Genomic DNA, 19,587 nt, shown 5'->3' with positions numbered 1-19,587 from the left:
ATTCATCTGAAACCTTTCCACCATGGGTGACCCTGCTGGTTATTTAAAACACCGGTGGCATAGCCCTCAGAATCACAGCAACTCAAACCACCACAGTACGACAGACAGATGAGTGGTGGCCGTTTGGTTTTATGGGGGGAGGGGGTAACAAAAGCATGAAGTGACTGGTGTATAAGTTTTTAAGAAGGAGCTTAGTTTCAGAGGGTGCGGGGAAAGGCAGAATCTCCACTGAGTGGTTTCCAATCTGTCTAGATGGGCTGGTGAAAGGAGATGGGGATAAGATTCCTGTGGTTCAATAGTGAATAATTGCTATCAGGACTGATTGTGAATGTGGCAAATGTAAATGAAGACAGTTTGTAACAAAAGGAAGGGAGTGGTTAATCTTGCAGTCCAGGAGCGGAAGACCCTGGAATCATCAAGGGAGAAGAGTAGAGTGTGGGACTCTATCCAGAGAAGCAGTGATGCCAGAGATGGAAGCAGAGACAATGACGTGGACAGATGGAGCGGCTGGGAACTCTAGACTTAAGGAGGGAGAAGGGGGGTGTGCTGGTGGCCAGGGAGCACGCTTGCAGGGTATGCCCTTTGGTTGTATGAATGGTTATATATTACTGTGTGCTTCAGTGTACACCAAAAAAAAAAAAAACAAAAAAACCCAAAATCCCAGAGGAAATGGTAGCAAATGCTGTTGAATGATGATGCATGGAGGAGACTGTAATCATTACAATGAAATGAAATACGATAGGATGAATGTAAAGCTGATGTCCTCCCATGTAAACTATCACTCAATTCACAATAAAAACTTTAAAAAAAAATTACTGAGGAAAATTTCCGGGTCAGCAAAAAAGCGGCATTGGCAAAAGATCAGTAAAACCACAAATAAACCTCCAGATACAAAGAATAGGGGAGCAGACTGTGGACAAGTGGTAGAATCTATCTCCTTGTCAGGCAGGTAGGATAGAAATGAGATAAAACAAAAAACTATCTCCTTGTGTGTCTGGGACTCAGCCCAGCTTGTAAGTCCTCCCTCCTTGTTCAACTATCCAGCAGGCACTATCAACCATCAGCTACACATTAACCTCCCCCTTAACCAGTTTTCAGCACAGGAACGAAACAGGTCATGTCAAGTATCCCAGATGCCCTCACAATGGAATCCATCTTGAAATCTTAGACTCCATCATGATTGCCAGATGTGAGGGCAGCTGGAGAAAAAGCAGAGAAGGAAGTGACACAAGAGAACGGAACTAAGCAAACAGAAAGTCCACCTCCTTTTGGAAGGAAAGAATTTCTCCCCATAAATAAATGTCAGGCTGTAAGCATGTTGAGATGATGTAGCCTTTGGCATGTCACGTCTCCCCTGTAGGTATTCTTTAATAAACCTCTTTTATACTGTATTTCATGACTTTCTAGTCTTCAGTAATCTGACCCCATAACAGTGTATATATCCTTGATCTGTTCAAACAACTACCTCTTGATCTGTGTGCAGGTTCTACATGAGCACAATTGTGTTGTGAAATTCCCATTCTTCACAAAGTTATCCATAATCTGTTACCATGAACACTGTTGAAGCTATTGCTAGTCAAAAGAACAAATGCAAATATCTTTCTGGTATTTTCTTTTTCAGCCAAGATCCATTCATCTGAAATCAACAATGTTAACCCTCATTCCATGTCCTCTTCTGAATCCAACCTGAATTTCTCGCAATTACCTGTCAATGTATGGTTGCAGTCACTTTTGAATTATCTTCAGCAAAGTTTTGCTTTCATGTGATATTAAGGACATTATTTGATAATTTCTACATTTCACTGGATCACCTTTCTTTGGCAAATGGTTGAGAGTGCCAACATTTGTGATCAGAAGGAAGAACTGGAACAAGTAAAGGATCCTGAGAAGGAGCAACCAGTGTACTGGGTGAACTAATAAAAGAATGTGATGCTTGGGAAGTCAAGAGTGAAAAGCAGATTTCAAAAAGGTAGGAATGTTCAACTCTGTCAAACTCTATTAAGAGTTCCATTGCTCTAAGGAATACAATAGACCACTGAAGTTTGGTAAGATAGAGGTCCTTGGTAACCTTGACAACACCTATGACAGAATAGCGGATGGACTGTAGCTGTATTATTAAGACATGTCCCATTGCATAGGTGGGGAGTCAGAAACTAAAGATAGTACATTTCAAACAGTGCTGCCTTTCTTCCCAAGCTGACTATATAACCCAAGATTTTTTTCTCTTGCTCATCTGTAAAAAAAAAAAAACCAAATTCATTGTCATCAAATTGATTCTGATTCACAATGAACCTGTAGGGCAGACTAGAAATGCCCCACAAAGTATAAAAAGCTTTGATCTTTACAAAAGCAAAACACTACATCTTTTTTCCTACACCTGGTGGGTTCTAACCACTGTTTTAATTAGCAGCTGAGCACTTAACCATTGGGTCAGCAGGGCCCCTTCAGCTGAAAGACTGCTAAATTTAAATGTAGTAAATTTTAATGTAGTAACTGGTAAATTTTAATGTAGTGAAACTGTATAACAATTCAGCAAATTGTCGTTGTTATTATTAAGTGCCATAGAGTCTGTTCTGATTCATAGCAATCCTATATACTGTTTCCGAGGAGTGGCTGATGGGTCTGAGCCACCAATCTTGTGATCCAAATTGACACTGTGGTCAAGTACATCTCTTACAGCACCACACCAGAACTCCAATCTAGTAAATTAAGAGAATGTCATAGTGGTTACAAATCAGGCTGCTAATCTCAAGGTTAACAGTTTAAAACTACCAGCTGTTCCATAAGAGAAAGATGGGGCTTTCTGCTTCCATAAAGATTACAGCCTCAAAAACCCTATGCAGGGTCATTATGAGTCCGAACTGATTCCACAGCACACCCCCACTACCACCACCAAGTTTCATCTGTGGGTTAGTGCGCCAGACTGCAAAGCCATTTGAACTGCAAGGTTGGCAGTTCAAGCTCACCAGCTACTCCTAGGAAACCCTATACAGGGTTGCTATGGGTCGGAACTGACTTGACAGCACTAAACAACAACAACAACTAAAGAAAGGTTTTTAAAAAAAGTAAAGTAGCATATTAATGAAATGCTTTAGCAGAAATAAAATATCACACTTACACTTTGTCCTCCAGAATCTTACAGATATTCTTCAATTCTTCAACCTTTTTTTCCCACTCCTGTATTGATTCGTTTAGCTGTGCTATCTCTAAATTGTGATCACTAAGAACCTAATGAAAAAATTTAAAACTATGAGTATATATATCCAATAACTACCAACAGGTTCTTGACAGCAATACAACTGCTAAATATTTATGTAGTCCTCAACCTTTACATTGAGGGTGTCCTTTAGTTGGAAAAAAAAAAAAAAGCATTATAATTGTACCTTCATAAAACAAACATGAACAGAAATTAGTTCTGAAATCATCAGAAACCACTCCTGCCCCAAAGAAAGTTTTTGTGTATTGTTAAGGGGGGGGGGGGGAGGGGCATCAAATATGGCAGTGGGAATCTGGAAACTAGAAAGGGATCTCTTAAGAGAACCACTTAAGACATAAATTCATTTTATTGCCTGCCTACTGGTTTCTAAAAGTTAAAGTCCAAAACAATCTATAGATTTAATACAATACCCATCATAATTCCAACAACTTTCTTGGCATAAATAGAAAAATTAATCCTCAAATTTATATGACATTATAAAGTGCCCCAAATAGTTAAAGGGAATTTGAAGGAAAAAAAAGCAGAGTAGAAAGCCTCACACTTCCCAATCTCAAAGCATACTATGAATCTACAGTAATGAAAACAGCCTAGTAATGGTATAATAGTAGCCACAGAGGCCAATGGAATAGAATTGACAGTCCAGAGTTAAGTACACACATTTATGGTTAATTGATCTTCAACATGACAACTGGATTTCTATATGCAAAAGAATATGTTTGACCCATATCTCACATCACACAAAAACACGAGCTAAAAATGGATCAAAGACCTAAAAGTATAAAACTCTTAGGAAAAAACCCCAGAAGTAATGCTTTAGAGTCCAGTTGTCAACAATGGATTCTTAGATATGACACAAAGGTCACATGCACAAAAGACAAAGTAAACAGCACCTCATTAAAACTAAAGACTTTTGTACAGCAAAGGACTTTATCAGTAAAGTAAGGCAAAAACTTATGGACTGCAAGAAAATGACTGGAAGCCATATACTGGAGAAGGTTTTAATATCCAGAATATATTAAGAACTCCTACAATGATATGGTTATGAATCGGGCTGTTAACCTCAGGGTCAGCAGTTCTAAACCACCAGCTGTTCTGATCCACGGGAGAAAGATGAGGCTTTCTGCTCTCATAAAGATTTACAGCCTCAGAAACCTTGTGCAGGGTCGCTATGAGTTGGAACCGACTCCACGGTACATAACAACAACAACAAAGACATATATCCAGAATACATTAAGAATTCGTACAACCACCACTTGTTTGTCAGTTTGTCGTACTGTGGTGGCTTGTGTGTTGCTGTGATGCTGGAAGCTATACAACAGGTAGTTTAAATACCAGCAATATCACCCATGGTGGACAGATTTCACCTGAGCTTCCAGATGAAGACAGAGTAGGAAGAAGGAGAGACTGATTACTTCTGAATATATAGTCCCTGAAAACCTTATGCATAGCAATGGAATACTGTCAGCACCAGAATATTAAATGTTGACACATGATAAAGAGCACCAGAATATTGTCAGATATGGTGCTGGAAGACGAGCCCCTTAGGTTGGAAGGCACTCAAAATGCAAGTGGGAAAGAGCTGCCTCCTTAACGTAGAGTAGACTGTGATGCCATGAATGGAGTAAAGACTTCAGGACCTTCATTTGCTGATGGAGCACAATTTGAAGAGAAACAGCTGGAAAGAAGTACTAATAATTGGAATATAGAATATAAGAAGTATGAAGCTAGGAAAATTGGAAATTGTCAAAAATGAAATGGAACACATAAATACGGATATCCTTGGTAAAGCATTTGGGACCTTCATTTGTTGATGGGGCACAACTCAAAATGAAGAGAAACAGTTATATATATAAAAAAAATCAATAATCAGAACATGGAATGTAAGAAGTATGAATCTAGGAAAATTGGAAATTGCAAAAATGAAATGGAACGCATAAACATCATTAGTGAGCTGAAATGGACTTGATTGGCCCTTTTGGATTTGATAAATCATATGCTTTACGATGCCAAGAATGACAAATTAAAGAGGTATGGCATTATATTCATCATCAAAAAGAAGATATCAAGATCTGTTTTGAAGTATAACGCTGACTGTAATAGGATAATACCCATGTGTCTACAAGGAAGATCAGTTAATAATACCACTGTTACTCGAATTTGTGAACCAACCACTAAAACCACTGATGCTGAAACTGAAGAATTCTATCAACTTCTTCAGTCTGAAATTGATCAAACATGTAATCAAGATGTATTTATAATTACTGGTGACTGGAATGCAAAAGTTGGAAACAAAGAGGAAGGATCAGTAGTTGGAAAATATGGCCTTGGTGATAAAAATGATAATGGAAATTACATGATAAAATTTTGTAAGACCAGTCACTTCTTCACTGCAAAGAAGTTTTTAACAACATAAAAGACGATTATATACATGGACCTCACCAGATGGAATACATAGAAATCAAATTGACTCATCTATGAAAAGCAACGATGGAAAATCCCCAAACCAAAACAAGGCCGGGGCAGATTGTGGAACAGGTTATCAATTGTTCATATTCAAGTTTAGGCTGAAGCTGAAGAAAATTAAAACAAGTCCCCAAGAACCAAAATATGATCTTGAACATATTCCACCTGAAACTAGAGATCATCTAAAGAACAGAGTTGATGCATTATACACTAAAGACCGAAAACTAGAAGAGTTGTGGGATGACATAAAGAACACCACACAGGAATAAAGCAAAAGGTCATAAAGAAGACAAGAAAGAAGGAAAAGACCAAAACATATCTCAGAAGAGACTCTGAAACTTGTTCTCCAGCATAGAGATGCTAAAGCAAATGGAAGAAATGAGGAGGTGAAAGAGCTTAGTAGAAAATTTCAAAGGTCAGCTAGAGAAGACAAGGTAAAAAATTATCAGGAAATGTTCAAAGACTTGGAGTTAGAAAACCAAAAGGGAAGAATACACTCAGAATTTCTCAAGCTGAGGGAACTAAGGAAAAAAATCAAGCTTTGACATGAAATATTGAAGAATTCTTTGGGCAAAATATTGAATGATGCAGAAAGCATCAAAAGAAGACAGAAAGAACAGAGTCACTGTACCAAAAAGAAATGGTCCATGTTCAACCATTTCAAGAGGTAGCATATGATCAAGAGCCAATGATACTCAAGGAAGAAGTCCAAGGTGCGCTGAAGGCATTGGCAAAGAACAAGGCACCAGGAAATGATGAAATACAAATTAAAATCTTTCAACAAACTGATGTGGCATTAGAGGTACTCACTCATCTATGCCAAGAAATTTGGAAGACAATTACCTGGCCAACTGATTGGTAAAGACCCATATTTGTGCCTATTTCAAAGAGAGGAAACCCAACGGAATGCAGAAATCATCGGGCAATATCATTAATATCACATGATAGCAAAATTTTACTAAAAATAATCCAAAAGTGGTTGCAACCATACATTGACATAGAACTTCCATAGGTTCAAGCCACGTTCAGAAGAGGATGTATAATGAAGGATATCATTGCTGATGTCAAATGGATCTTGGCTGAAAGCAGAGAATATCAGAAAGATGTTTGTTTACCTGTGCTTTATTACCTATGCAAAGGGTTTCGATTGTGTGGATCATGACAAGCTATGGACAACACTGAGAAATATGAGTATTCTGGAACACTTAACTGTGCTCATGAGGAATATGTTCATAGACCAAGAGGCAGTTGTTTGAATAGAACACGGAAACACTGAATGGTTTAAAATTAGGAAGGTTGTGTGCCAGGGTTGTATCTTTTCACCATACTTATTCAATCTGTATGCTGAACAAACAATCTGAAAAGCTAGATTATATGAAGAAAAATGTGGCATCAGGATTGGAGGAAGACTCATTAACAATCTGCATTATGCAGATGATACAATCTAGCTTGCTGAAAGTAAAGCAGACTTAAAAATACTGATGAAGATCAAAGACCACAGCCTTCAAAATGGGTTTCATCTCAATATAAAGTATACAAAAATCTTCACCACTGGACCAATACAGAGCATCCATATAAATGGAAAAAAGATTGAAATTGTCAAAAACTTCATTTTGCTCGGATCAATCAACATTCATGGAAGCAGCAGTCAAGATATCAAATGGCATATTGCATTATGTAGATCTGCTGCACAAGACCTCTTTTAAGTGTTGAAAAGCAAAGATGTCAGTTTGAGAAGTGCACCTGACTCAAGCAATTGTATTTTCAATGACCTCACATGCATGTGAAAGTTGGACAGTAAATAAGGAGGACCACTGAAGAACTGATGCATTTGAGTTATGGTATTGGAGGAGAATATTAAAAGTACTACAGACTGCCCAAAGAACAAACAGATCTGTGTTGGAAGAAATACAGTCAGAATGCTCCTTGAAGCCAGGATGTCCAGACTTTGTCTCTCATACTTTGGACATATCATCGGAGGGACCAGTCCCTGGAGAAGGATATTATGTTTGATAAAGTAGAGGGTAGGAGAAAAAAAGGAAGCCCCCTAAGTAGATGGATTGGTACAGAGGCAACAGCAATGGGCTCAAATGTGGCAACAATTGTGAGGTTGGCACAGGACCAGGCAGTGTTTCATTCTGCTGTACACAGGGTTGCTGAGTTGGTACCAACTCAATGGCACCTAACAACAAGAAGAACAATGTACAGGATTCCAAAGGATACAAACCAAACATGGTTAGTTGGTTGGCTTTAAATTTTCTTCTGTTGTCTGATCAAAGAGTTTTTTACTTTCCATTTATTCCCTTTTGTCAGTACTAACTCAACAGCACCTAACAACACAACCTAACAATCTGCAAATCCAAAGATGAAAGAGTATTAGTGGTTTCAGAAGCAGGAAGGAGGAGGAATCACTGTTTAGGAAGCACTGAGTTTCTGTTTATGATGATGGAGAATTTGTCAATGAACATTGGTGATGGTTGCACAACTTGATGGTTGTTGCTGTTGTTAGATGCTGTCCAGTTGTTTCTGCCTCATAGCGTCCCTATGCACAACAGAATGAAACATTGCCCAACTGTGTGCCATCTTCACAATCATTGTTGATGTTTGAGCCCATTGCTGCTGTCCCTGTGCCAATCCATCTCTTTGGGGTCCTCCTCTTTTTCACTGACCTTCCACTTTACCAAGCACGATGTCCTTCTCCAGGGACTGGTCCCTCCTGATAATATGTCTGAAATTAGTTTGAACCGCAAGGTTGGTGGTTCAAGCTCACCAGCTGCTCCTCAGAAACTCTATACAGGGTTGCTTTGCGTCAGAATGGACTCGATGGGACTTAACAACAAGAAGTACTGAATATAGTAGTTTTGGTGTGGCACTGCAGGATAATGCACTGTACCTTAAGGTTGGTTTGAACCGCAAGGTCGGCTGTTCAAATATTCTGGGATTTCAGAGCCTAAATATAAATGCTGGAACTATCTAAGGCCCAATAGTTCAGTCAGAAGCATCACAGAAAGGTATAATTTGGGGTATCTTCCACTCACTTTTTCCTCCTGGCATGACTGGGATGTTTCTATGCTACTCACAGGTGTTTCTCTGACCCCACACTATATTCAGGATTAAACTGCACAATAACCCATAGCACCACACCAGGTTTAGAAGGTGTCCAAGGGTCACGGTGTGGCACTGTAGGATAAGCACTGGATTGCATGGTCAGTGTGAATTGCAGAATCAGTGGTTCAAACTCAGTAGCCACTCCTTGGAAACCCTATACAGGGTCACTGGGAGTAGGAACTGACTCAACAACACTTAACAACAGCAGCATGGGTGGTAATGGACTCCTGGTTTGAAGCTGTTGGATCAGCACTGGGTTCTGCTCCTGTAAAGACTTACAGCCTCAGAAACCCTACACAGGGTTTCTATGAGTCATAACTGACTCCACAGCAAATAACCACCACTACCACCAAGCCTAACCTGGCCCATTTTTCCTTATACTGTTGAAATTTTAAAACAAAATTACAATGATCTTCTTACATGTATGTCTTTAAAGGCATTTTATTTTTAGTTTACTGATGCTTTTTAATTAAATACCATAATGACCAGAACCCCCATATTAAGTATAATGGGATTAAATGAATTTTCTGATAAGAAAGCTGATTATTTCAATATTGCTGTTTTACCATATAGTTTTACACATAGAAGAAACACAGTAAAAGCTCATTAAGTCAACTGTGGTAGGTTAACAGTTGTTTCTGTTTTAGTTAACACAGAAATGATACTAACAGTAAGTATTTCAACTAAACATCTCCATAAGACTTCATTTTTTCATCTTTAAATACGGATAATCCTCGCAAAGTACTTAACACTCTGCTGGTATTCTAACCAGGTTATCCATTTTTTTAAATCGAAGTTCAGAGCTCTGAAGTATTTTCTAATTTAGATAAACAATCCTTTTTCTATATTAATTTAACCTTACCTAGTAACAATGGAAAACCTAAATTTTATTTTGTTCCCAAACACATAGAATGAAACATTCAGGTTATTTGTTACGTAAGATAAAGCAATCATGGAGATATGCTAAATATCAACATCTTTGGCTAGTCTGTATGCATTTTTTTTAAATCAACATTTTCATAGTATTTTCTCCCATCAAATGAAATTTGTACCTAAAGGATTCCAAACATCTTTCTTTTCACCATGTTCCTGGAGACAAAGAAAACAGAACACCATAATACTTTAAAGTAAGTGTCAGGAAGTGTTGGCATGCTAAAAAATTCTCCCAGAATGACACGGAGATAAAGAAATCACCTGCTACCAGTCATTTAGGGAGTTCGTTGACTCCATGCAATAAACACTGGATTGCAAACCATGGATAGGAGGTTCGAATCCACCAGCCACTCCGCGGGAGAAAGATGAGGCTTTCTATTCCTTCAAAAAATTACAGCCTCAGAAACCCTATACAGGCTTGCTATGAGTCAGTCGGAACCGACTTGATGGCACTTAACAACCATCGCCAGTCATTTAAAATTATATCTTGAGGTGCTCAAGTCGGGCTTGAGAAAACATTTTATTCTTTCTTACCACTGTTTTGGAAGTGACTGTTTGTTTCATTTTTGACATTTTAGTACTTAATCTATCCAAATCTTTCTTCTTCCTAAAAGCCTGCAATCTTTTGTGTTCACACACTTTTTTAATATCTTCAATCTATAGGGATAAACATAATAAATCAAACAAAAGACAATTAGCATAACAATGTTTAGGAAATAAATATATTTTTAAATTTGTCAATAGATCTTTTCTGAAACCCATCCAATCTAAGTATACCAACTGCAGCAATAACAACAAAAAACAGGGCTTGCTAGTTTTGCAACTTTATAGATAAAAGAGTAACCCTCAAAGGACCAAACTATAATTGAAAATACAAAACAGTAAACGTATAAGGACAGGTATAACAATTATAATTAATAGCAAAGTATAAAAGCAATTACCTTATATTTAAAGATATCCAGCTACCATTACATACAAGAGAGCTTCAAAAATTTTGTGGAAAATAGAATTGAAAGATAATGGATTTTTCCCACAAACTCTTGGAAGTCCCTCGTATTTATTTAATTTCCCACAAAATTCAAAGAGTGTCAATTTTCTTCCCTTTTTAACCCACATGCCTAATAAATTTGAATATATTTTAAAGGTAAAGATGATATTTTTTTTAAAAAAGCAATTACCATCATAATTATTTGCTGGTAAAACATCCTGGCAATGGTTCCCAAATTTACAGTATACTAGATTTTATCCTACCCAGAAACCCCTCAGCATGGACAAGCCTAAGGATCTGCTTCTGAAGGTGACAGCCTTGAAAACTCTGTGAAACCATTCTATTCCAAATAAGGGTCACCAGGAGTGCAGCTTGACTTGATAGTGCGACAGGGGAACACTGAATGTTTTAAAATTGGGAAAGGTGTGTGACATGGTTGTGTTCTTTCACCATACTTATTCAACCTATATGCTGAGCAAATAATATGAGAAGCTGGGTTCTATGAAGAAAAACGTGGCGTCAGGATTGGAGGAAGACTCATTAACAACCTGCGATATGCAGATGATACAACCTTGCTTGCTGAAAGTGAAGAGGACTTGAAACATTTATTTATGAAAATCACAGAGCACAGCCTTCGGTATGGATTGCATCTCAATGTCAAGAAAACAAAAATCCTCACCACTGGACCAATAAACAACATTCTTATCAATGGAGAAAAGATTGAAGTTGTCAAGGACTTCATTCTTCTTGGATCAACTATCAACACTCGCGGAAGCAGCAGTCAAGAGATCAGACGACGTATTGCATTGGGCAAATCTGCTGCACAGGAACTTTTTAAAGTGTTGAAGAGCAGAGATGTCAGCTTGAGGACTAAGGTGCGCCTGACCCAAGCCAAGGTATTTTCAATAACCTCATATGGATGCGAAAGCTGGACAGTGAATAAGGAAGATCGTAGAAGAATTAATGCCTTTGAGTTGCGGTGTTGGAGGAGAATACTAAAAGTGCCATGGACTGCCAAAAGAACCAATAGATCTGTTTGTTTGTTTGTTTTAATGTTTTATTGTGAATTATATGATAGTTTACATGAGAGAACCTTAGTCTTACATTCATTCCATCGTTTATCATCCCATTGCCATGGTTGCAATCCCCTCCATGCATCATAGTTCTGTTTTGGAAGAAGTGCAGCCAGAGTGCTCCTTGGAGGCCACTAGGGCTAAACTTCATCTCTCATAGTTTGGACATATTGTCCCGAGGGAACAGTCGCTGGAGAAGGATGTCATGCTGGGTAAAGTGGAGGGTCAGAGAAAGGGAGGAAGACCCCCAGTGAGATGGATTGGCCAGGTGGCATCATTGATGGACTCAAGTGTGGCAGTGGTAGTGAGGTTGGCCCAGGATTGGACATTGTTTCATTCTGCTGTGCATGGGGTCACTATGGGTCAGTTCTGACTCAATGGCACCTGACAACAACAACAACATAAATGACAACAGCAGACCAGAGAGTTAGAACAAAAGAAAGGATTGTGTGAAAACCCAAATCCGCATTTTTACTGGGGAGCAAAACAAAGAAAGGGGACCTTCCAATTTTGAGCAACTCTTTACCATTTTACCAAAATCAAACCTATTCTGATCATTGGGTAGAACCTGTTGAAGTGTGTCACCCTTGTATCAAAATTAAACTCATGACAAAATGAATGGTCAAGAATAAAGTTACCTAATAAGGCCTAGGAGTCCTGGTGTGGCGCTGTGGGTTAATGCGCCAGACTGCAAAGCCGTTTGAATTGCAAGGTTGGCGGTTCAAGCTCATCAGCTACTCCTTGGAAACCCTATACAGGGTCACTATGGGTCAGAACCAATTCGATGGCACTTCACAACCACAACAATAAGGCCTAAGAAAGAACACTCAATGCTATCACACAACTATGAAAACATATGTCTGGGTGACTTTGCACCAGCAGTTTTACCAGCCTACTCGGAATAATGGGAACATTAACAATGATCGCTGTATCATGGGAATAGATGTATACGAAAGAAATTTTGTGATCCATATATTTCATTGATATTCTCATTCATGCTTTTTCTAATCATTTTCCCTTTGTTCTGTTCAAATGGTTGTCTCTTGATCTATGTAGAGGCTCCAAAGGAGCACAATTAAGTGTTCTGGAATACCCATTTTTTGCAATGTTGTTCATAGTTTGATATGATCTGCATAGTTGAATGCCTGTGGATGTCAATAAAACACTACTTTCTGGTATTCTCTGCTTTCAGCCAAGATCTATCTGACGTCAGTAACGATATCCTTCCTTCCATGTCCTCTTCAGGATCCAGCTTGAATTTCTGGCAGTTCCCAGTCAATGTGATACTGCAACTATTTTTTAATTCTCTTCAGTAAAATTTTAATTGCATGTGATATTACTAAATAATTTCCATATTCTGCTGGGTCATCTTTCTTTAGAATGGGAACAAATATGGATCTCTTCCAGTTGGTTAGTCAGTCAGCATAGACTAATGAGTGCTTCCAGTGCTGAATCAGTTTGTTGAAACATTTCAGTTGGTATTCCATCAGTTCTTACAGCCTTGTGTTTCTCTAATGCTTCCGTATAGTTCGGACTTCTTCCTTTAGTACCATCAGTTCTTGAACATATGTTACCTCCTGAAATGGTTGAACATTGTCCAGTACTTTTTGGTACAATGTGTATATTCCTTCCATCTTCTTTTGATTCTTCTACACACTTCCTTATTTTTCCCTTAGAACCCTTCAATATTTCAAATCATACAGTGAGTTTTTCTTCAGTTCTTTCAGCTTGAGAAATATTGAGCGTGTTCTTCCCTTTTGGTTTTCTATCTCCAGGTCTTTGCACATTTCATTTTGATACTTTTCTTTGGCTTCTCAAGCTGACTTTTAAATTTTTCTGTTCAGCTCCTTTACTTTATCATTTACTTCCAGACACTCTGATGTTATTGTTAGGTGCTGTCCAATAAGTTTCAATTCACAGTGACCCTACTTATAACAGAAGGAAACACTACCCTGTCCTGAGCCATATTCAAAATTGTTGTTATGTTTGAGCCCATTGCTGCTGCCACCCTGTTAATCCATCTCTTTTTTGCTGACCCTCCCCTTTACCAAACATGATGTTCTTCTCCAGGGACTGGTCCCGCCTGATAATATGTCTGTCCAAGGTATGAGAGACGAAGTATCACCATCCTGGCTTCTAAGGAGCATTCTGGCTATACCTCTTCCAACACAGGCTTATTTCTTCTTCTGGAAGTCCATGGTAATTTAATATTCTCCTCCAACACCATAATTCAAATGTATCAACTCTTCTATGGCCTTCCTTATTCACTGTCCAGCTTTAACATGCATATAAGGCTACTGAAAATACCATTGCTTGGGTTAGTTGCACCTTAGTCCTCAAACTTTTATCTTCACTCTCAAACACTTGAAAGAGGTCTGTGCAACTGATATGCCTAGTGCAATCTGACAATTCTTGACTGCTGCTTCCATGAGTGTTGATGGTTGATCCAAGCAAAATTAAGTCTTTGACAACTTCAATCTTTTCTCCATTTATATGGGTATTGTTTATTGGTCCAGTGGTGAGGACTTTTGTTTTCTTTACATTGAGGTGCAACCCATACTGAAGGTTGTGGTCCTTGATCTTCATCAGTAAGTATTTCACATTCTTTCCCTTTTGAGCAAGCAAAGTTGTGTCATCTGCATATCACAGGTTGTTAATGAGTCTTTCTCTAATCATGATGTCATGTTCTTCTTCATATAATCCAGTTTCTTGGATTATCTGCTCAGCATACAGATTGAGTAAATATGGGCAAATGATATAACACCGGTACAAACCTTTTCTGATTTTAAATCATTCAGTATCCCCTTGTTCTGTTCTAACAACTGCCTCTTAGTCTATGTACAGGTTCCTCATGAGCACAATTAAACTTCTGGAATACCTATTTTTCACAACTCTATAAAGTTGTTTGAACTGCACGGTTGGTGGTTCAAGCTTACCAGTCGCTCCTCAGAAACCCTATACAGGGTTGCTATGGGTCAGAACAGACTCGATGGCACTTAACAACAACAACAATCCACAGTTCGTCATGGTCTACAAAGTCAAAAGCCATTGCATAGTCAATAAAGCACAATCTTTGTGAGTTTTAATTGCAATGGCAAAGTGGATAGTCCAGGTTTTTCTTACCTACCCACTCACATTTCCAGGGTCAGAACAGGATGGAGGATTATTCTCACCATTCTCCTGTCCCTGATTCACTGGGGTACTAACTCCTCCCAGCCCTCTATAGACTGGCCCTCTTGGAGTAGGACCAGTAGGCTGTGGTGGGGCTAGAAACCTGTTTGAATATCTGGTCTTCTTAGTAGACACACCGTCTCAGAACTGTGAAAGAACCAGATGAGATGGCAGCAAATTCCTTGTTCTTATACATGTGAGCAAGGGGCCCAACCCATGTTTACAAATCCTTTCACTTGTATTCTTCCCCATGACCCAGGCCTGCGTTCCACAACAGATGTCTCCCACAAGAGGTGTCATGTGTTTTTGAGTCTCTGACTCTCTTATGATCTTTGTGTTCACATAAGTGAAGGATAAATACATTTTTTCCCATTTTCTGCATTAGGTTCTGATCACTTCTGCATCTTGTTAAAAAACAAATTCTGCCATTTACCTGTGTACTCAGTTTTTTTTTCCTTAACATATAGTCTTCTTCATTTTTTTTCATGTTCTCCTTTGCCTGCTGCAGACATTGCTTCTGTACTTCAATTTTTTCTTTCTCTAAGTTGATCTTGGTGTAAGTCTCATTTATGTAAATGGTTGTAGCGGCTTTTTTTTCCATTGTGTTGTTGAGCAACACGACAGACTTCTCATGGTGGTTCACTAATTCCTCTTGCTTTTTACTAGGAGAAAATAATCATTCATGGCATGAATAAGTATGTTGGTAGGTAAGAAATTAAAGTCTGTTTAGAGAACTAAATCACCTAAAGATTTATTTAAATAAATTATATTTGTTGTTGTTGTTGTTAAGTGCCGTGGAGTTTGTTCCGACTCATAGCGACCCTGTACAGGGTTTCCGAGGCTGTAAATCCTTACGGGAGCAGAACTCGTCTTTCTCCCGCAGAACAACTGGTAGTTTCGAACTGCTGACCTTGAGGTTCGCAGCCTGATTCGTAACCACTATGCTACCAGAGCTCCTTAAAGAAATTATATAGCGTACTTAATTTACAGCTGTGTTTGTAATGGTCTAAACTCAATTGAACTGGGGACAGAAGTAAACATGAGACATGTGTCAACCTTACAGTTTTTTTGCACTGCAAAAGTATCATATAGCCAGCTCCGCCTCTCTCCACCAATCCCCAGAGACCATGACAGGATACAGATGGAGTGTTTTGGTTTAAAGTATACAATGAATGATTCAGAAATAGTTATGATTGGGTCAATGGGATCTGGCCAGATGGTAGTCATAGGGTGGCGCTATAGGATAAGCACTGAGGTCATTGATTCAAACCCACCAGTCGCTCCTTGGAAACCGTATTCTGGTTGCTGTGAGTAGGAACTGACTCAACAGCACTTAAAAAGAACAACAGGTCAATAGAATCTGAACAGATAAATGTTTTGGTGTTAGGCAGTCCCTGGGTTATAGGTGTCTAATGTAAGGGCAATTCCTACTCGATTAAACAGGTTCTGTTATGGCTGATGAAGGGAAACAAGAACAGACTAGAATTTTTACAATTTTGGGGATTCAGGATGTTAAGCTGAATGGCAAACACTATGGATTATAGTCTTGGAATGGGAAACTCAGAAGAGGTGTAGTGAGTTGTTCAGGAGTCTGATGTGACGACTGTGGAGAGCCACACACACGAAGCAGTGCTCTCTGGTACCATCTTTGAACCAACCCTTATCTTTACTTCCTGCACATACAGCTTTTAAATAATCAAAAGGCTTTGAGCTTTTTCTTGCAGTAACCCACTGCCATCAAGTTGATTCCGACTCATAGCAAACATGTATAGGGTTCCTGAGGATGCAAATCTTTACAGGAGCCGAAAGTCTCATTTTTTCCCAGTGGAATGGCTGGTGGGTTGCCCTAGTAAGGCTAAATAAGAACCATATGCACTTGTTCAGACTGACCAACAAATTCAACTTAAAAACATAGCTAGGAATGGATCTCATAGTTAAATCTGGATAGCATTGCCAGTGGTTAGAGTACGAGGGGGCTTCAAAAAGTTCACGAAAACCTGGAATTTTTCCATAAACCTTTCAAAACCCTGTCACATGAAGTATTTTCCAAATGTATGAGCTAATGAACTTTGTTTTTCATGAAGTATCTCCCAGAACAAGTATTCTGTGGAAGCTACTTTGGGAAACATGTCTGGGCCTTGCTGGTCCTGGATTCCTGATACTTTTAGTTCTTGGGCACCAAGCAGCCTACTGATTATATTTTGGCTTCCCAAGAATATTTTCTTTTCTTGTGATAAAAGAACTACACTAGGGGGGTCTTTGAACATTTCTCATCCTGGCAAAATGACATTCTGATATTTATGTCAGCCATACAAATTTGCTCATGCTGAGTTATTTATTCTTCAGGGTTGGTTTGTTATTTCTTCCTGTCTTTTAAACTAGCTCTCTTTCTCTTATGAGTTGGGTAAACAAGAGTTGTGATTCCCATTTTACAGATGGAGAAAATGAGGCTCATGCAAGTAAAGCAATGGTCTGAGGCCACACAGTTTAGGTGTGAAGAGAAGAAAACTGACAGAGGTCATATTCTGGCTACTGGTGGTTACACATATTGTCTCATTTAATCACAGATAAAACATAGGACCCTCCCTTGAGAACCATACTCAGTCCTCTAATAGATTATGACCAAATTTCATGACGAAATAGTCATGCACAGCATCTTATCTCTAGTAGTCAAATGTTTGTCCAACCTCCCACACGTCCAGGTTACATATGGGTATGGCTTGTCTGAAGAAACCCCATAGTAGAGACAACTGGGTATTCCTAGATCAGGAGCTGAGAGGTGCATATATAAGATATATGATCCGAGACTACATATTTACAACAAAAAACAAACTCTTTGCCACTGAGTTGATTTCAATTCATGGTAACCCTAAGTGTTACAGAGTAGAACTGTTTCCTAGGGTTTTCTTGACTGCAATATTTATAAAAGCAGACCACCAGGCAGGCCTGTCTTCCCTGATGCCACTGCTAACTTTTAGGTTAGTGTCAAACACTCCCCAGGGACCTCACAATACAATGTAACACGCAACATGATTTCTTGCTTTGGTGGTGGTGGTTTATAAATTGAATTCTACTAAAATGAAAACAAAAACTACTGTGTGATTTACAAATAGTAACTGCTGCTGGGAAGCTGGGTTGTTGAAATTTTACATGTCTCCTGGCTGCAATGGTTGAAGATTTTCTACTCTCCTCCCTCAGGCTTCGGGAGCTCACATAAACCCTGGGCATCAGCCTGGGTCATCTCCTTCCGAAATTCACTGCCCTGGTGAGTTCAGATCAGTGGGTACACCTTGTAGGACACTCCTCCACTCCAGCCCTAGACTCCTCTATCACCTCAAACATGAAATGAAAATTACTTACCCCAGCATTTCATTAATTTCTTTCAGCTCATGTAGTCTCTTCTTCAACAACTTTGTATTGGTATCGATGCTTGTAATTCTTATATGTAATTGACTTATCTCAGAAAGATTTAACTGACGAGCATCTCTGACACACTCTTAAAAGTAAGCAGAAATGTTAATTAACGGAGACAGAGTATGATCTGATCATAAACAAATGAAAACATTCTCTGAAATGTTCTTTTTCACTGTGTTCTGGTATCAGACACCTCTTATTCACCACTTTAGATCCTCTCCGCCTCTCCTACCCAATCTTTCTCTTATTTCAGGGGCTACTGTGATGACCAGCTTTCTATGGGCAGTGATGGCACTCGGTTCCTGACTGCTCCATGCACCTCTCAGCTCCTGATCTAGGAATACCCAGTTGTCTCTACCATGGGGTTTCTTCAGACAAGCCATACCCATATGTAACCTGGACGTGTGGGAGGTTGGACAAACATTTGACTACTAGTAGATAAGATGCTGTGCATGACTATTTCTTCCTTTTCTCATGTTGATGGATGATCCTGAGAAGATGGAAGCCTGGCTTCAAAATCAGGTACATGTAGCATGGACAGTTTCCTAAGGCACAGTCCTACTGCCACTCCTTTCCCCCTGCCTTGGCCACCTTATCTTATCTTCCTGCAATTTGAATTGCACCCCCTACTAAAAGAATAAAAAGAAAAAGAAAAAAGGATAAAAGAAATACAAGGAAACTCCACTGAGTAGTATCCAATCTGTCTGGGTGGGGCTGATGAAAGGAAATGCGGATAGGTCTCTTGTGACACAATAGTGAATAATTGTTATCAGGACTGATTGTGAGGGTTAGAAATATAAAGGTAGACATTTTGTAGCAAGGATGGGAGTGACTGACTTTGCAGTCCAGGAGTGGAGGTCCCTGGGACCATCAAGGGAGAAGAGCAGGGAGTGGGACCCCACCCAGAGAAGCAGTGACGCCAGAGATGGAGGCAGAGATGGTGGAGAGACGGATTGGTGGGGACTTTAGACCCGGAGAGGGGGCTGTGTGCTGACGACTGGGGATGCAGGCTTGCAGGGTATATACTCTTTGGTTGGTTGATGATGCATGGAGGGGACTGTAACCATGGCAATGAAACAATATATGATAGGATGAATGTAAAACTAATGTTCTCCCATGTAACATAATTCACAATAAAACATTTAAAAAAAAAAAAGAAATAAAAGGAGACCTGATGTGGCATTGTGGGATAAAGCACTTGACCGCAAGGTCAGTTTGAA

The 19,587-nt window shown here is 39.1% G+C and overlaps 1 protein-coding gene across 1 annotated transcript in view; it reads right to left on the bottom strand.

Annotated features, from left to right (window-relative positions):
- Nucleotides 1-19,587, bottom strand: part of CCDC175 (coiled-coil domain containing 175) — a 115,714-nt gene that overhangs the window by 79,422 nt on the left and 16,705 nt on the right. Inside the window, exons 4-7 of the mRNA XM_006864638.1 lie at nt 18,314-18,449; nt 15,387-15,615; nt 10,256-10,378; nt 3,119-3,228 (exon numbers count right to left, since the gene is read on the bottom strand). Coding sequence (XP_006864700.1) covers nt 3,119-3,228; nt 10,256-10,378; nt 15,387-15,615; nt 18,314-18,449 — 598 coding nt within the window. The remainder of the gene's footprint in view (nt 1-3,118; nt 3,229-10,255; nt 10,379-15,386; nt 15,616-18,313; nt 18,450-19,587) is intronic.

The sequence above is a fragment of the Chrysochloris asiatica genome, unplaced genomic scaffold, assembly GCF_000296735.1.
Source record: "Chrysochloris asiatica unplaced genomic scaffold, ChrAsi1.0 scaffold00067, whole genome shotgun sequence".
NCBI lineage: Eukaryota > Metazoa > Chordata > Mammalia > Afrosoricida > Chrysochloridae > Chrysochloris > Chrysochloris asiatica.
The sequence above is the reverse complement of the archived record's forward strand: the minus strand, read 5'-3'. Positions and strand labels throughout refer to the sequence as shown.